The following is a 19636-nucleotide window of genomic DNA, read 5'->3' as shown; positions in this document are numbered from 1 at the left end:
TATCTATCTATCCATCTCTCTCTCTCTCTCTCTCTCTCTCTCTCTCTATATATACATATATATATACACATATATATCTATATATATATGTATGTCAAATACATTTATTTCTTTAAAAAAAAGAGTGACCAAAGGGCCAAGTTAGAGTATGTACTGAGCATGCCCATCGCTGGAGGGACTCACTTCAGTTGCCGACGGCTGTTCTTTATAGCTGGTCTGTGAAAGCAGGCACACTTCTTCCATAAATGCGCATAAACTCACTCTTTATGAAAATCAGATTTCTCTGAGAATATGTACAGAGTAAAACCTGTAGGGAGTAATGTAGTTCACACTTTGCCCCAACAGCTAAATAGACCTATGTATTTTTAATCGTAATTAAAAGTTTGAGATGACCTCATAACCATTTTAGTTCAATGAAAGCAACTTTTGCAAGCCAAGTATTGTGTTCCCAAATGGATATAGTTAAAGTGAGCATGTTTTTATGTTTGAATGAAAATAGCCCTAAAAAACAGCATTGCATGATTTATTCATCAGCCAAAGCCATTTCAGAGCCAAACGCAGACTAAAGCTGTCAATAGTTGGAGCTCAGCTCTTCCTCACTGTGGTGGTAAATTCTTCTTAGAGGCTTGGAGTTCTCGCCATTGCTTCTGTATCCCTTTTTTGTCAAGATTCACTCACTTTTCCCTCAATCCTTTGAGCTCTTTATTTCACTGTCTCTGCGGCTCAAACTCTTTCCTGTTCTCTCTTTTCTCTCTATTGCTATTTAGCTCGAGCGTCCACATTCATTATCCGAAATTTTAATTTTTCTGCTAAATACTGTAGGCATTTATGTGTCTGCAAATCGATTCACTAGTCATAAAACCATATCAAAATTACATTGGTAAATATTTAATTAAATGGAATTCAGCCTTATGAGCATAGAGACAGAGCCTAATTAAAACCCACCCAGTGATTAAAAGTTTCATTTGAAACAATGCAGAATCATTTTTGTTTTAAACGGAGCAAAATGGGAAGAATGAGGGACCTCAATGAATCACTCAGATAAAATTTATGCTATTAAATGATCAGGTGTCAAACGTGTAGCATGTGATGGGGGACACTGACTTGTAGCCAAACTATATGGATCCGCCCTTCCCCCGGTTCAAATCACAGACAAACAGGATCCCACAGTTGTTTATGTTTTTAAACCCATTTTGCATAGAGAGGCATTTTTTGAAAAATGTATTGATAGTAATATTGAATGTTATTACACAGGAAACTACACCTAAAATAATCACACCGTGACGCCTCTGCCTTTCTAAATGGAGGGACAGTAACTGCGTGTGTATATGTAAGCGTGTAAAAACTCAAGATAGTCAGATTAACAGTATTTTGTCTCTATCTGCCATTGCAGAAATTCATCTCATGTAAACAATAACATGGCGCACATCGTGACGTAAATAAAAGGCACATACCTTTGGCGTTGTGTGACAAACTCTGCATTCCTCGTCCACACGTAAACGCAAAAACAGAGTTTTAAAAAATCTCAGTTTTCGGTGATTCGAAATGCTGTTTACGTGTGGCGCATAGAAACAGCTGCGTTTTCAAAAATACCCGTGTAGGTGTGGACGTAGCTAAAAGAGTTAGTGTATTTTATTACTACCTGTAATTTATTGCAGTTTACTTTTATTTGTTTAATTGCTTACTACATGTTTGAGGTGTGAAATAAACCGCTTGAAAACAAAATATGGGTGTGTGTGGTTGGAGTTGGGTAGAGGCGCTATGCCTTCTTGTTGTGGTTCTTGCTGTTGATTGGGGTGCCTTCTGAACTCTCTATATGGAGTTTTTTCAGACACACCCAACTGGGAGGAGACCCGGGGGTAGATCCAGAACTTGCTGGAGAGATTAAATGTCTTGTCTGGCCTGGGAGTGGCTTGGGATCACCCTGGAAAGCATTGCTGGGAAAAAGGATACTTGAAGTATCCTGCTTGGCCTGCTGTCAGTGCAAATGGAATCCGGGCAAGTGGAAGAAAATGAGCGAAGAAATATATTCTTCTGTTAGTTCTGCAGAAATGTCATTGTGTCTCTTCCAATTATGGGTTCAAATCTCTGGAAACACTAACAAATAACATTTTTGTTGTTGTTACATAAAACTCCCGAATTGACTTTCAAAATGCGTATGCTCCCATCACAGGGATTTTATTACAGAATAACATTTTGTCATCAGCAAAGAGGTGAAATTTACATCCTTTAAAGCTCATCAGCGTCTTTTTTGTCAGTGTCTCTCTGTGTCTCTCTGACACTTGAACTCAAATATTAGCATGCCTGCTGGGCAACACAGCCAGACCACGCTGTTTCTCAGATCAATGGGTTGTTGCGGGAGGGGTAGTGTAAATCATAACAGAGAAGCATGGAATGAAGAGAATTTTTCAGAGAGACGGAGACAGGAGAGACCGATCAATAAGCCGAACTCTTCAGCAGAGGAACCTGCAAGCACACAGCCCACACCTTTCACACAACATTAACGTCAGTGTGGAATCACAGTGCAACAAACATCATGCACATGCACACATATACACACACACATGACTTCAGAGGGCATTACACTGACTTTCATTCATTTCTTGGAGATTTACTCCAGGACCCTTAGATCCCCATGACGTAATATGTACCAAAAACACAGACAGACATGCCTTTGAAGACAAATTCTTTTACTTGGACTAATACAAAATCCTGTGGTGCAATTATTCCGATTTTATTAATGCAACTTTGTGCAACGATTAGACTCGTGGTTTTCTCTCAGCAGTTTTGTGGGCTAGTGCTTGCACTAGCTAACTAGATTGTCTGGCAAGGTGCATCAACAATGCAATACTAAATAGGATGCTAATTCCAGTCAGGAAAAAACAACCAATTGTAGTTGCTGAAGAAACTGAAATATGCCTCTAATCATGCATAACATTAATATTTACAGTGTTTCCAATGTAAAAACTGTTTAGCTGTTCAGTTTAGCAATGGACAATCCCCCTTACTTTAAGACCGCCTCTGGTACCATTTTTCCGGAGAAGTTTTGTTTTAACTCTCTAAGAGGACATAGGGGTGAAAGATACCTCTGTTGGAACCTGTAGTAAAGGGTTCTTAAGAACTCGTCAAAGGGGGAGAGTAGAACAGAAACTACCGTTACTAATGACCTGGCGTCCAAACTGCAGGATGAGAGGCTCAGTGGAGAAGCAGCTGATTATTGCAGTGTTGGTTATTTGTGCCCATGCCGTCCATTACCTGTAAATGTCATGGGCATACTTTAGAGCCCGCTGGATCAGGAAAAGATGCAAATGAGCGAGTTTTATGGTTGAGGTAGAAACAATGAGGTCACAATCACATGTTTGGAGATAAAAATGAAAAATGTAGTCAGGGTGAGACAGTGAATAGACAGAGTAGGTAGCTGTCAGGATGTGTGGGAGGGAGACACACATATATACACAGTGAATCACTAAAAGGCACTTCACAAATAGCCCTCACTCCATACCTCTTTTTCATCCATCCTCATATTTCTTTTTCCTGCTGCACTTGCCTTGTTGTCCCTGTCATCCTGCTATTGTCTTTAATTTTCTCAATATATGTGTTCACCAGCTGGTGGTCCTAGCTAAATCTGCTTCCATTTCATTACTGGTAAGAAAAAAAAAATCAGGGTTGAAGACGCTCAGCTGCAAATAATTGAAAGACAAACAATTGGAGAAAGTTATCATGGTGGAGCAGGTGCACTTTAGGTTGAATCCGAGTGTGTGTGTGTGTGTGTGTGTGTGTGTGTGTGTGTGTGTGTGTGTGTGTGTGTGTGTGTGTGTGTCCGCGACAAAGGGAGAGAAACAGGGGTGGAAAAGAAGAGAGAGATCGAAGCTGGAGACAGAGTGATGAACCCAAATGCTCAACCGCTGGCACCTGCTCACCAGCTTTGCTTGAACGCCGTGATTCTGCTCACCGAGAGTCGAAAGGTTGTGTGTGAAAGAATGCATGCATTACAGAGAGAGAGAGAGAGAGTGTGTGTGCGAGAGGGAGCGAGAGAGACAGAGAGAGAGAGAGAGCGCACAATTGTGCATCACAGCCAATATGCACTAAAAACAGAGAGACTTGGAGTGAGAAAGAGGGGGGTGGGCTTAGGTACAAGCATCATAGCAGCTCATGTTCTCCCACCAGCCCTGCTTCCTTCAGCACACAAGAAGACAGACACTGAGGAACCCTCCCTTTCTCTGTCATTTCTCTCTTCCTCTCTCTCTCTCTCCCACTCCTCCTTCTTGTCTGCTGTCCACTGGGGGAGACACTGCTCCTGCTGTGTCGATTGGTAGGCAGTTACAAACGTTACTATTTTAAGAGAATCAGCGTACAAGCACCGTGTGCGGCAGCAGACGGATCGAAAGGGGAGCGAGAGGCAGGGAAAGGCAGAGCCCTCGTTCTTCTGCACAAGTGTTCTGGCAAAAAGGGATGAAGGAGCACGGGGGAAGTCGGACCTGCAGCTGATGCCAAACTGCACAACTGAATCCAGGTAGAAGTAGAGCAAGGCAGACTGTAAGTCAAGAGGTCGTGCACAGTGGAGCTTTGTAGAAGAGAATCTTTCCTTATTTTACGGATCAACATTAAAAAAATAAGAGAAAAAAAAAGGAGAGACGGGGAGGTGGAGTTGAGCGACAAGCGAAAAAGATGGCGAGTTTTGGGAAACTCACAGACTACTTTAATCGCCGTAAGTCTCGAGAGGAGCTGCGGGTGGGAAGAAGCTCGCGGCGCAGTGGCAGTTACTGCTGCACTGTGGCCGAGGCCAGGTAAGTCGTGTGTGTCTACGTGTGTGTGTGTGTGTCTCACTATGCCTGGTTGGTATATACTGTTGTCTCCAGGCTGTAAACCTTGCCACTTGGCTGTATCTTGTGACTTTCAGTGCAACAGAATGAGCATGTGCACATGAGAGGTTTGAGGGTGTGCGCCACTTGGTCACACACTTGCACCTCTACATGTGTGTCAGGGTTTAATGGTTAAGTAATATCAGTCAGATATATACTGAAGGGAGTGTAATATATGTATGTAACATTCTGAAAAACATCTACCGGTAAATGAAAATGAAATGAATGAGCCAGCCCACATGCAAATTGTATGTTTTGCAGGACTGTGAGGCTTTAAAGCGACTGTGTACCTGTATGTGCATGTAAACATGTGCTTGTATGCATGTGAGTAAGCTTCGAGTTACATAAGTGTGGAGGTGCGGCGGATAGCTGCTGTCAGGCATGGTGGTAGCTACTATAGATTCTTTCCAGTGTCGTGCAGTTGAATATGGAGCTTTTGCACAGAACAAAAATAGAGAGGAAGTCAATAGGCTCCATATAGAGAAGGAGACGCAAAGAGTCCTTCTTGGCCAAGTCTACCCACTTCACCTTATTTTTACCACACACGCACGTATTTACAACCACAACTGTTGCTGTTATTGATCTCCAAAGACAAATTTACAGGTGCCAATAAGTCAGGTTTTTAGTTTTTAGTTTGAAGAACTAACATCAATGTCACAAGTCTATGGTCTACTCTGGCATCACCCTGGTAATCTAGATTTAAATTACTTTTCATCTTCTAAATTACAGTCATCTCAAAAACAGGACTGTTATTAGCTTTTCTGGTTAACCGTCCAGCCGGTCAAACCTTCCACCCGAATGCAATATCTCTTAAAGGCTGCTCAAATTTCAGCACTCGAGAATGAATCGATTCAATTTCCCGTCGTCGAAGGCAACGGTCACCGTGACATCGTGTTCTGACCCCCACTACTGCCCCGTTTGTTGCCAATGCAATATCTCGGAACCACCTGGAAGAAATGTCATTACATCTGGCACAAACATCCGCTCTGACTCAGAGATGAACCGGCTGTAATTTGGCGTTCGGTGATCGAGGTTACCTTGACAGCAAAACAAGTTTTTGTTCTCACTTAAGAATTCATCCACTAATTAGGAAAACATTTTACAAATATGTAATAGGATAAATTGATTACGTTATTACATGTTGTACCCAAATGATGATGTGGTGTTTTACAGAACCATTTTTCCAATGTGGTAGCTTAGGGAGAAAGAGAAGAATGTGACCACAATTCACATTCAATCAAACTCTACTTCTTCAATTCTAGTTCTCGGATTGGTCTTGTAATTCATTATGAAGATGGATTTAGAAATATTGCTTCCTCCGCAACAGTGCTAATTTTGTTTGTGTCAAACAGAAGCTGTCCACACCCTCCTGCAAACTCAATTTGCGTGGCTCTACTAAGATCTAACAACTTCTTGCTGTGTACTGCAGCGCTGCAATTAGCGTCCTGAATTCTGAAAGGCAACGTTATTCACTCTGATTACCGTTAAACTAAATGCCCCGAAAGAAAACGAGAAAACTTCGACGCTAAGTTTAGAGCTCTGTGTTTCTATTTCTGCTTACCGGCACGACTGTCCTTCTAATGATCAACCTTGCCTTGCTCTTAACAAGAACCCAAAATTACGTCTGAGTCAGTGTTAAATTATACAACCAGCATAAAAATGAAAATCAGAGCCCCAGTGTGAAAAACTCCCACCAGTGCCACTACTCTAGACTTTGAAAATATATCCATCAAATCTCGTATCGTTCTCACAGGAGAAGTGTTAACGTGGGTGGACATCTGGTGTATTTAAAAAAAAAAAAGACTCACATTCCCTGCCATTACAAATCCAGTATCTCTCATCCCCACAGTCTCTTTGTCTCTGTCTCTCCCACTCACTGTCTCTTTCTCACAAGCCACCCGCTTCCTACGCCCCTCAATCTCTTCCAGTCTTACTTTCAGTCTTTCTCGCTCGGCCTCTTTTATCATTCTCTTTCCCTCTGTATTGCCCACTCTCATGCTTGTTCTCTCGGTACACTGTCGTGCATAAAGGAGGAGCCAGAGGGGTTTGAGGCTATCAGAGTTGCTACAAGACTTTTTTTTTGTTGAAGTTGGAGCTGTCTCTTTTGCCTTTAAATGAATAGGAGCAGGGAAGAGGGGGAAAAAAGGGCAATAAAATGACCAAAAATAGAGATTGATGTATTATTTATTAATGGTTGCAGAGAAAGAGGGTGACTTCAGCAGGGACAGCTATCAAACAATGTTCTGTTTTCAGTGAATGAATGAAAATCTGGCCTCAGTAATCTCCAGCATTACAGTTGTCTAACAAAGAGCTCATGCTGTACTTGCCTGTCTAGAAAAGCTTTGTGATTGATAGAGTTCAGTGAGATATGTACCTTTTCAAACAGGCGATAGACACTCGAAGTAAATGCTAATTACAGAATGTATTGGGTACAAAATGTGAAGAGAGCGAAGAGTGAGAGTGATGGAAACCTGAGGCACAGCAAGAGGCAGAATGGAGACTGTCCGCTAGTCCAGCAACAAACCAGCCTACTTACTAGTTTAAAACAATGAGCGCGGGTCGCACAGCCCTCGTAAGTCGTCCATATTACTATTAGAAATCATCATGTCACAGATGCAGATATTCAGTGGCTGTTACCAGTGCCAGTAGAGTTACGTGATTCTCAATACCTAATTCAGTATCACAGTAGCAAAGAAAAAAAGAGTGATCTATGTACTTAAACATAAACTCCCTAACCCTTTAACACCCAAGTATCATACAGGGCACCTGGACTTATTTTTTAAATATTGGCTGTAAAGTTATGAAGTAATCTCATCTTTCAGGAACCGTTTGAATTTGCTCTCTTGTTCAAAATGGTTGAGGAGTTACGGTAACGTGAAGCGCACGTGATAACGTCTAGGTGGAGCTGAATGTGTTCAGACAGCGGTACCTTGGAAATGCTTTGTGCTATGTGAGTTAACACGGAATTGGAAGTTGAAAAAACATTATCTCAGGTCCCGCCCATTTCCCGTTGTCCGTAGATGCTTCATGTCATTGAAAGTCATTCGCTTTCTGTGGTTGCTGGTTGTCCCGTAATTTCTAGTGTCAACACAGCTTTAAGAATTTATGCAACGTTGGCGATTCTAAATATGTTAGCCAATGGAGACTTGACTAGACAAGACTACAATACTGCCGCTGTCAGTCCGGGAAGATCTGCAGGCTCAGTATGTACAGGAAAAACCTCAAAACAGCACAATCACAAAAAACAATGAATTTTGGTATTTAAAGATATCAGAAGTACTGGTTCTGATTACATCCCTTGTAAGAAAAGCATGATTTCAAAGTGCTAAAGGCTTTAGATTAAACAAGTAACTGCAAAATTTCCTTACTACATGAGACAGGCTGTATTTTCAGTCATCTTTTACTGCTGCATGGCCCCTCTCAGGTACAACCATTAGCATAATGTATAGTGACAACAAGGTCAGTCCACAGTGAATGATGGGTAATGGTGAGTCAGTCTGTAATGAACAATTTAATGTCCATCTTTACGTAATGTAGAATAGCCTTTTCTCCCGCTTGTCACTTAATCTGCTCTTATTTCTTTTTGACCAATTTCTTCTCAATAAGTTACATTTAAACTCAACAATAAAATAAATACTACACTTACATCACAGGTCTGTGATTTCTATGGATTACAATCTTTCGAAAATCTATAAAATTGTTAAGAAGACAAATTCATGAAAGCATGTGAAGACAAGAAGGGCAAAAGTTTGGAACTGAAGTTCGGAGCATGAAAACGTGGGCACGTGTGTAAACAAGTATGAGGATGTGCACTTGCTGTGCTCTGCAAGTGTGCTTTAAGTCAGTTCAGCACCATAGATAGTTCTTTCTACGCAGCTACATTCACCAGCACAGCCAACCCCCATCTCTATCCCCAGCATAGGATGTTTCTTCAAAAGTCTTCATAACCCATCCTTATTAGCTAGCGCTTCATCTACTTAAGCATAGTGTACATTCGTTTTAATCAAACACCGTTTTCTGTTAAATGCCTTTGCGCATGTGGTGATCAGACTTACTGCTGTGTGTATTTACTCCCAGAGACCCATTCTGAGGCTGGAAGAACCCTTACATAGCATTCAATGGAAAAATACTTCAACAGTTTCACATCAGATTACCAAAAAGGACTGAAGGCACTGCACGTGCTACTTTTGGAATTAATATAGGTCACTAATACAAATTGCTGTGCTTCTGTTGTACCAGAATGTGTTCTTGTAGAAACAAATCTAATTTTAGTCTGCACTGAGACAGAGAACAGAGGCTTTTTTTGCAGTCTTTTCATGTTAAGTCAAGCGTTCAAAGATATAGAGAAGTGCTCCTTCCACCCCCAAAAAACAAGGAAAACAAACCGGGTGAGTGCTTAAAACACAACAACACTCAAACACGTGATTCTGTTTTTACCAGAGGATGGCTATAAAAAGTAGACAGAGCTTACACGCCTCGATGCTGAAGTGCCTTGAACCTGCACTTGCTTTAATCGCCAGCAGGTGGCGGCTCCTCTTGTTGCATAATGAAGTCTGTTTGTATATAAATCTGTGAGAAAAGGATCCAACTTATCACCTGATTTATGACCTCATGAAACACTTTATCCATAAGCGTGTGGTCTCATGTGTTAGTTTCTTATCCTATGGAATAAAACGTGATGCTCATTTTGTATATTACTGCTTCATTAGATTCAAAATGCAAGGTGTACTTTAGGGCAGGCTTAACTTATGATCGATTCAGAAGGACATCGAAAAGAAACACCCCACAAAACGTGGTGCACTTGATGCTCGCAACCCTGGGCGAGACGCTGTTGTTATGAAAGTATAAATTGCTGCTGGGAAGCAAGAATAAGCCTCTCCGGCGATCTCTCGTCTCCCCCGTTTGTAGTCAGAGTCGCTAAGCAACAGGTTTGTTGGATGAGTGAAGCCCAAATTGTCAGAGTGGCCTGGGCCGGCTGTTCAGCACAGTGTGTTATCATCATGATGTGCTGGTGGGAGGCCAACAACTGTGTTTGCGCACGTGTGTGTCAGTGCAGTTGTATGTGTGTGCGTTTGTTTATCCGTGGACTCTGAGTTATTTCATCTTATGCTCACTGAGAAGAGGTGTGTGTGTGTGTGTGTGTGTGTGTGTGTGTGTGTGTGTGTGTGTGTGTGCGCGCGCGCACCTCGGGCAGATGCTTTTTCATGCAAGTCAGTATGGATTGCCGAGGAGTAAGAGAGCTTTCAGTTTGCATTACTATCAAAGTTTCTATTTGTGTAAGTCCTGCACACATGTATATAGTCAGCGTTAAAGTATTACACACCACGCGGTTTGTCAGTGTCAAACATTCACAAATTCACCACCCGTGTTTTCTTTTAGCTCTCGGTTTCCTTGCCGGCAGCGCTTTGCCTCTCAAACCTGCAGATGTGCTGACTTTGCACCCGCTGTTGGTTTACCTGATAGCTCCCTAGCACCGAGTAAACCCCGAGCTTACGCCGCATATCCTGAGCCAGCGATCGAAGAGAATTAAAAGAGAACATAAGTATCCCCCCTCAAACACGGCACACTTGAGTTTTACTGAAGTGGCTTGTAAAAACATGCTGGTACCAAAAAGACTCCTATTCACCGCTGAGTGCATGCACTTCTTAATAAAGCTGCAGCATTGGTTTTCCTCATGAATTAATTAATGACTAATAATCTTCTTTCGTAAAGGCAAGCTCTTTAATGGATTAGATATGATCCTGTGTGTAGAAGAAAGGCTTTAATGTCTGGCTTACATCAGATTGATGATATTTGATGAAATTTGTTCATTTTCTGAATTTGTATCGCCACGGTTACCAGCCTTTCACCCTGTTTCGGACCACATAGGAGACATTTTTTGACACCCGGGATTTTTGCATTGCATTTGACGTCAAATTAAATGTAACCGCTCAAAAAGTGTTCTTTAAAAGGATACATTTACCAGAAAGATGGATGTAGCCATAGTGATGAGGCCAGTTGATTTATGAGGTCCAGCTGGAAAAGCATAATTTTAAGCTTTTTAGCTGCTGATATCTTGTTATTTTTGGAGCAAGAAATCAACATAACTGGAGAAGACATGAGATTAACTCTAAGCTATCTGCTTGGTTAGCAAGTTGCATCAATAGACTGTATGTGTCATGATTCGGCTGTGTGGCAGGCAGGAGAGGACCCAAACGCACACTCACAGGGACACGGGGAATAAGCTCAGAGAGCACAGCTTTATTGCTGGAAAGGCAGATCACGGGTAATACAAAACTAAACTGGGAAAAACTAAATATAAAGCTCACCAAGAAACACAGGGAGAATCACACACAGCATGAGGGAGAACACGACACCGAACTGAAGGAGACGCAGACATAAATACACAGAGGGTTAACGAGGGAAGTGGGAACACATGGGGAACACAGCTGACACAGATAACCATAACGAGACAGGGCAGGAGTGAACACAACATGACGCATACTGACGAGAGACTGTCAAAGTAAAACAGGAAGTACACGGAGGTTCAGACAGGAGGAGAGAGAGCACTGGGAGAACACAGACATAACGGGCTGGGGAAAACATGGAATAAAACACAAGGAGAGACGAGGGCTCACAGATACACAGGGGCACACAGGAGGTAACCAAATAAGAAACATCTTAACTAAATAACCTAGGAACCAAGGCATAAATAGGGAACAAAATACAAAACACACAAAAACTAAGAATACTAGGCCAACATGGCCCAGGACCATGACAGTATGTGTGCTTGTCAGGAACACAGATACCTGTTAATTGCATGCAAATAAAATACTCCTTGAAACTAGAGCACATCGACTTCTTGGACAATCTCTTAGTACAAGTAACCTCACGGCAGACCATGTTATTTGCCTGATAATTGCATAACAACGCTCCAAGATGCACCAGCCCCTCAAACACTGTCGAGAGGTAGAGTTGAATTAGTGGAAGTGAAGCCTGGCAGACAGTTACCAGTTACAGCTGCTTGTGTGTCAAATCGGCACAGGAAATGTTTAATTGGATTAAACGGGCAACTTTACTATACAGTGATGGGAGTATACAGTGATTCATTTGCTTCAGCCAGCCCACAGTGAATGATTGCCGATGGCAAATCATTCTGTGATGAACAAGTTAATGCCCATCCTTCGGTAATGTACACAAAATGGTACACACGATGCTTCTGTTTGTCACTTAGTCCGCCCAGGCGTTTTTATCCCTTCAATCATTCCATTTATTACATTAAATAAGTCATGTTTAACTGGCCTGACTCAATTTAAAGTGGTTTACAGCAGGCTCCTGTTCTGCTGAGCATAACAGTTAGAAACACATTATGATACATAAAAATAAATTTCCCATGAAGCAGAAAAACAGCACGACATAAACAGCAGCACAGTGGAGACAACATAAATTTAATGGAATAAGATGGTATATGATAGTGGCTGTGAGCTTCTCTGAAACATTTGAAGAGGTTATAGAATTTTGTTATACAGAATACAGAATTTCATTCTCGTTTTTATTGTATGGTTCACTCAACCTATTTAGTTTATTGAGGCCTTGGTTGATGTCTGCTGAATGAATCTAGACTGTGATTAATGCGTACATGCTGCACAAGCCTCTGCTTTTTCCAGCCCTTTAAGAGCTCTTACCTTACTCTACCTGCTCTGGTGGTAACAGGCAGATTTATCTGTAGAGTACATGTTTTTGAATCTTTTGAATGGGAACACTTACAAACAAGATGTTTACATTAGCTCATAGGGGCAGTCCTGTAATCACCGTAAGGTTGCCTGCCAAGAACTCAAGACAGTCGAGTCATCATTCATGCTTAGTAAATGATCTGCAGTCATCTGCAAAAGTCACTCTTCATTTCTTTAGATTTTACTGTGGAGATGAGAAATAGGTGCAGCGATTCACTAAAACGTGCAAACATACAGAGTGTATATAAGCCAAACACAGAGTTTGTACAATTCTGTTGAGCTTGAGAGTCGATATTTGGTATGACCACCTTCATTTCTAAACACTGAACCCTATTAGGAAAGCTTTCTTGTCATCTCTTTAAGTAGTCTTCAGGAAGGACATTGCAAGCTCTTCTTCAATAATGATGAGTTTGGGGTCTGGGGAGGCCGTGACTGATTGTGTTGCATTGTGTTTTTCTAAGCAGATATGCTTTTATTGTATTGTCAGTGTGTTTTGGATTGCTGCCATGCTGAAAAAAGTTGTTGTGAATCAGATGCTTTTCAGATGGTATTGCATGGTTTCGGTTTCTTCAGTTGTTTTGAGGACACAGTGCGCAGCATACTGAAATATGGCAATTTGATGTCCTTGTTGGTGCAAAAATATTTAATACCTGCCAAACTGTGACTTTTCTTTTCATATCTTTTCATAGATTCAACTAAAGAATGGGAATAAATAATGTGTTTTTGCACAGGCTGCTAGTAACAAAGTGCCTGAAGATATATTTTTAAATGTTTTTTTGGTTTTTTTTGCCGAGGTGTCTGTTATGTGTAGACACAACATTGGCTCAGCCCTTGAGTTAGGTGCCTTATTAATGTTTGAATTATTCATAGGCAAGTATTAACAAACAAAAAATAGATTCCTCTGAAAATGGTCAGGTACAAGGCCTGGAGAACTATGGCTCAAGAACACTTAAACAATGACAATAAAAGTCTGGCTCTTTGGGAGCAAAATACAAAAGGATGAGGAGTCACTCGAGACTTTTGCACAGTACTGCAACATTTAACTCTCGTGTTTATTTCCCAGCAAATTAGTAAAGTTAATTTCTGCCTCAGACCTTATAAATAATTGCAAAACTGCAATTCTAATTGTCAACAACAGTTCCACATAATAAAATGTGGAACTGTTGTTAGTTTTTGGAATGTAATCTGGGTTGCAGGGCTGACAAATCACAATGAAACAAACAGGACTAGACGGCAAATGAGAGAGGAAAAATGAAAAACACCCAAAAAGACAGAGAGGTTTGAAATTTGCATGCAGGCACACTTGCTCTCTAAGGCATATGCTGGTGTAATGACACACCATTATGCCGGCTTATGAAATTTAACAGCTTGTTTTGTTGTCCAAATCTGCAAGTGGTTGTCTTGTTTCATCTTCAAAATGCTCAAAATGAAACAGTTATCTCATATTATATGATATGAGATAATATATATATATATATACATTTGTGTATATATTAAAACAAAACACACATTTAATCACAGATAAAAACTTTCCCCTGAAGCTTTCAGGAAAAATCAGCCTCTGAGAATTCAGCTTGCATGTCTTCAACTCATTTTCAGCTGGGGATCATGTGTTTAGTACCCAGGCTTGTCACGCTAAAGTCTGGAGGTCAGATGTCTTCCAGCTCCACCAGGCTGATGTTTGCTATGCCGGCCACGTTTCATTAAATCTCAGCACATCAATCTGATCGGAAGTGGCATTGGAGGTGGACTCAATGCACTGAGTCAGTACTGAGTTTGTTGTTTCCAGATTCTTAGTCTCTATTATAAATGAGACACAAATGTTTCAGAGAGGATTTGTATGTAATATCAGTCATCTGTTGCAGTCTAACGCAGCACGGCTGTGAGAGCACAAGGTACGCAGTCTCCTGTGAGAAAATATTAACATAAAAAAGACACAAGTAAGCCTGGATGTGTGCTTGTCACCAATTTGTTAAGCCGATCTTGTGATTGTAGCCATTGATTTGCGTCCCATTGGACAGTGTTCAGTCCACTATCGATCTACTGTTCTAGTGTTCCAAATGACCTTCGGGTTGATTATACTGAGGTGGAAGCAATTTAGCTATTGATTGGCAAAGATGCTTTCGTTGCTCATTAACAGTAAGTTGTATTTGTCTACCAGTATGTGCCTGAGTCAGTGTTAGTGCTGATGTTGGATTTGACTGTGGTATTGTAACGATCCGTGTAATTGACCATTTATGCTGTCTATGCAGGTCGCTGGAAAGGAAGCTACAGAGACCCATACTGGCTAAGTCGCGTACCCTCCCCAGCATCCCCCAGTCTCCAACGGTCTCCAGGGTCCACCACTCTGATCTCATTGGCGGGAGTCCTCCGCGCATGAAGAATCCTCCAGTTGCCACCAGCCACTCAAAGGCCTGCACTTTGCCACCTGCAGGTAAAGACAAAATGGAAGCTAGCACCACACAGCTAGCTTATTTTTTTTTTCAGCTAACAGAGTTTGGAGAAACAATATCAAGCAACTTGTTAGAATCAAAGTGATGCAATTAACCACTTTGTGGTCAGGCCATGACCACTTTTGTTTGAAAAAGGTGATTATAATTTCAATCTGCAGTAATTTGAGGGAAAATTGACCCTGTGGTAGGACCTCTCCACCTGTCTATGGTGTATCTATGGAAAGATGGAGGTGAGGAAAGCAGCAGCAGCAGCAAGACCCCTGCTCAAAACATACTTGGCATGGATAAAGTAAGAAACAGCATGAAAAGGAGGAAGTGTGGCAGAGGTGGGTTGCAAAGCAATTTGCAGATACTGAGCAAGTGTAAAGGCACCCTGTATGAAATTTGCCACTTGGGTTTAACCTAGAAGTGCTCTTTTTTCTTGGTGAACTTTGCTCTGTCTTTCATTTTTCACCATGAAACGGCAGTCTCTGGCCTGAGCGCAACTCAAAGGGTTAGTTATTTGAAAATGATCTTGTGGCGGCGATACAAGAGTTTAAATGGCAGTAAAAGCTTAAGCTAAAGTCTTCTTATTTCTGTTCAAATGCCCACACCTGCATTGGTTCTGTGATATCCTGTCTTATGCTTCACTTGGCTGAGAGCGCCCAGCAGCCATCTGTCTCAGCAGCTGCATGTACAAGAGAAAACAGTGTATATCTTTTCACTGTTTTCTCTCTTCTCTCCTCCTCTTGTGTAGGAATCAAACGCCGCTCCCTCCCAGGAGAGGGGAAACTGTCATGGAGAATTCTGACGGTGTAAGCCCGCTGACAGCGAAGGCTTTCATCTTAAAGACAAATGAGGGCTTTTTTTGAGGATGAAAACATTTATAGGTGGCAGGGATTTTTATGTGAAAGAAAGCCTCTCACAGTTGGGCTTTGATTTGTATAGATCAAAAAGAGCTCTTCTATAGAAACACCACAATAGCAGACATCTGAAACTGAAGGCAGGAGAGAAATGAATCGGGGAAATTTCGATTTAATGCGAGTGAATTAATGCAAACCTTTGATTATCTGTTAAGACAAAAACTAAACATTATGGCCAATTTAAATCATTTCTCATGAAATCTGTGCTTGTGCTATTTAGGCAGTGCATTTCTAATTTCTTCAAGCAGCTCAGATACTTTTTCAAAGTGCCTGATTTGGAAACTAATCTTCCCTTCAACCCTGAACAAGCCAAGCACCATCAAACCAGAGCTCAAAGCTAAAGATCAAGGCTAGACATCGAGCTAGACATCCTAACGCTTGTCTCCTCATTCACACGTATTGATAGACATACACTTTCACTATCACTGCTGACTGATGTCACTCAGCTTGACAGCATGGAGCTCTGAGAGAAGAGATGACTTTTGGCACATTTCAAATGTTGGATTAAGGCGGAAAATACCACGTTATCATTCTCACTTGTGATGTTTAATACAAGAGAAATCTGCACAGGAGCTCATCCTGAAACTGCAAGAAGTATGTAACTCCAAAAAAGACGCAGCCAGCATCAGAGAGGAAGACCTAAATAAAATAAGAAAAAAATAGGTTCCTCTTGAAGTCACTCAGTCCCACTGGATTGGCAGAGACGCAGGCAGCAACATAGGTGGTAAAAACTTTGAAATGAGCTAAAACAGCTGCTCACATTGTAATGAAAAAAAATCTCATCCAGAAGATACCTGATATTTTCGTTCTCTTCACCGTGAAGGTCATTGTGGAGCGGCGCATTTCAGAGTGTGTGAGAGGGCTTAGAGGGGACGAGATGCTGATACAGCAAGGGCTTTATTTTGCCTCCCCTCTTTCTTGATTGGCTTCTGTCTTCTTTCGCTGTCTCCCGGCTCTGCAGTCAGTGCTGGTACAAATTTCAATCAATGCGAATGGGACCTCACATGATACATGTGTACAGAAAATTATAAATAATAAGATCAAGCAACCTGAAAGTAAACCTTTCTGAGGTTGATTTATGTTAAGGTGGACCTACTATTTGAGATGTCGGCTCAAAATGATATCATGATATTTCATAGAAAGCTGTGCGAATGATATTTGTTATGGTGTAGAAGAAAATACTGAACAAGGTTCTGTCAGTGATAACATCAGCATTTCCATGCTTCTCACCTACTGTGAGCCACTTTGTTGAGGACAGACTATTCTACGGTGGCCCTGAGAGGTCAAATATATTGCAACTTAATGGGATAACTCGAGAACGAACCAATGTAGGAGTTTCTAATTGATACCATAGGTGAATATACTAAAATAATCGGACGGCTGTTTTCTACTTTTGGCTCTGTGTGATGTCATTGAGAACTGATATGATTATTATGGTCATAGCCTTAGTTGCGAGTACGGCAGACCCACCCATCTGTAAAAACCTTCTACTTACAAGAAACTGGTGTTGTCACAATAAACTGGATTTGACCGTGATTATTAAAAATGAGAAATTCACATTGTGTTCAAAATAATTCACATCAAAATACTGTAAAAAACCCCAAAAACAACTCATGCCAGTGCTCTCTTTTCTAGTTCACTGAGGACGCAGCTGATCTGCACACTTTGTGGATGACTAAAGCGAGGCGACAACTTTAGTTAACACCAGCTCCTGTGTGAGACTGCTCGGCTGTGCCCTGAGCTTTAACTCACAGGTGTTTCTTCAGTTCATTGCTGGTCTGCTTGCAGTCTGGTCTGCTTTAACCTACTGATGTTTTTTACTATTTATATTATAAGTGAACTATTAAAATGAAGGAGACTTAATATATTGAGAGTTAAGGTTTTCCTACACTGGTAGCATTGCCTTTTATGGAGCGTAGCGTAATAGGAAGAGTGACGGAGAATAAATGTCCTGTTTCAGAAAGAGTGAACTGAGGGCCTGTGTGAGGATTATTTCGATCTGTGAATCATGTAAAAGCTACTCCAAGAATACAAATCTGGAACTTTAAATAAGAATAATATCGCCACTTCCATCTATGGTGGTATGAAAGTGTTTTTTTTTAAATAAATGTATTAAAGTTACTTAGATGTTTAGGTTCAGTAATAAACTACATTTAATACAATAAGAGAGCTTATTTGTTAAAATTCATGACTAAAGTGAATAAAGTGAACATGGCAGAAGTGAATCCATTGTCTCTGAAAGAGACTTCCAGTATCCCTGCTTCCCTTTTCCTCCCTCTCGTTACATTTCTCTGTCCTATTTTGGCTGCAGTTTGAACTATGTGAATGTCATCACTAACCCACTTTGGCCGAGTAGCATTGAGTGAATCCCGAGCCCTCGCTGCTCTGATCCGATAAATCTTCCCCTTTACTACGTCTAATAACTCAGCTCTCTGTCAGTGATTGGTTGATTTAGTCCAAGTGCTTCCATCTTATGTCCTTTTACATCTAGACTAATTATCTGGGTCTGATGGCGTGTTGGTGTCTGTCTCTCTGCCTATTTTTTTTCTTCCACGGCTCCTGCTCTGCTGAAAATATCAAATTGAGAGAGAGTTTGGTCTCACGTGGCTGCTTGTTGCCTAGCGACCACTGTCATCGACCATGATGCTGCCTCCCTCTTTCTTTCTCTCTCTACCTCTGTTTATGTCTCGGTATGCAGACAACTTTTTTCTAAAAATCCAAGTTGTTTAATAATCCAGCTGCATTCAGTTTGTGGATTTAAGCAACATCCTGTATTAGGGATCAGGCTCAGTCATTTTGTTGCTTTTATTATTTGGCCCGGCTTTGGCTGCGGCTCAGACTGTGGAACTGATACACAGGTTATATTTCACACTCTGGAGATCATTCATAAGCTCACACAAAACACTCACTGCCAAAAGAGCTGCAGTTTTATTCTTTTAATAATGGATATAATGAATAATGAATCACAGCAGCTGTGGCTCGGGAGGTAGAGCGGGGTGCCTCCAGAGGTTTGAGCCCCAGGGCGTGAGGGGAAAAAGAGCTATGTGTGTACCAAAAAATAAAAATAAATAAATAACAGAAAAATGACTTTTCAGCTCCTCGCTTAGTCACAAGCTGTCACCACAGCAGGTATCTCCACATGTGTCCAAGCAGTGTGCTCTTCTTTGATCCTCCCAGGATTAAACTGGGGATCTTTCAATTGTTATGCAAATGTAAAAACCACTGCACTGGAGCCACTGTATCTATACAGTTAAGTGCTACATAAATTTGTGTAACCAATAAGAAATGTTCAGTGGATCAGTTCAACTGCTTATTAATGCAAATAACTAATCAGCCAAGCAGCTCGGTGCAATTTGGCATGTAGACATGGTCAAGGCGACTTGTTAAAGGTTCAAACGTCATCTAAACGGAGAAGAAAGCGGATTTGGGTGACTTGTAACATGGCATGGTTATTGGTGCTGGTTTGAGTATTTGCTGGGAGTTTCCCACACAACACACAAGAGAGAAAATATCCAGTGAGAGGCAGTTTGAAAATGCCTTACTGGTGCCAGAGGTCAGGGGAGAATGACCAGATTTTGTCAAGCTTATAGGAAGGCAATAGAAACTGAAAAGATTCCCACTACTTACAACCAAGGTATGCAGAAGAGCATCTCTGAATTCACAATGCATTAAAGCTCGAAGCAGATGGTGTATAGCAGCGGAAGACC

At 41.3% G+C, this 19636-nt stretch overlaps 1 protein-coding gene across 3 annotated transcripts in view; it reads left to right on the top strand.

The window, feature by feature from the left end:
- The window catches only part of ankfn1b (ankyrin repeat and fibronectin type III domain containing 1b), a 150472-nt gene that overhangs the window by 18594 nt on the left and 112242 nt on the right, over nucleotides 1–19636 (top strand). Inside the window, exons 1-2 of one of the 3 annotated variants that reach the window (XM_005748466.1) lie at nucleotides 4345–4787; nucleotides 14827–15008. In XM_005748466.1, the coding sequence (XP_005748523.1) occupies nucleotides 4669–4787; nucleotides 14827–15008 (301 nt within the window). In that variant the 5' untranslated portion in view covers nucleotides 4345–4668. Of the gene's footprint in view, nucleotides 1–4344; nucleotides 4788–14826; nucleotides 15009–19636 lie in introns of those variants that run through there. The other 2 variants (XM_005748464.1, XM_005748465.1) reach the window with 2 other exon arrangements.

This window comes from Pundamilia nyererei, unplaced genomic scaffold (genome assembly GCF_000239375.1).
Source record: "Pundamilia nyererei isolate P.nyererei 1_Seehausen unplaced genomic scaffold, PunNye1.0 scaffold00223, whole genome shotgun sequence".
NCBI classification, from domain to species: domain Eukaryota; kingdom Metazoa; phylum Chordata; class Actinopteri; order Cichliformes; family Cichlidae; genus Pundamilia; species Pundamilia nyererei.
The sequence above is the reverse complement of the archived record's forward strand: the minus strand, read 5'-3'. Positions and strand labels throughout refer to the sequence as shown.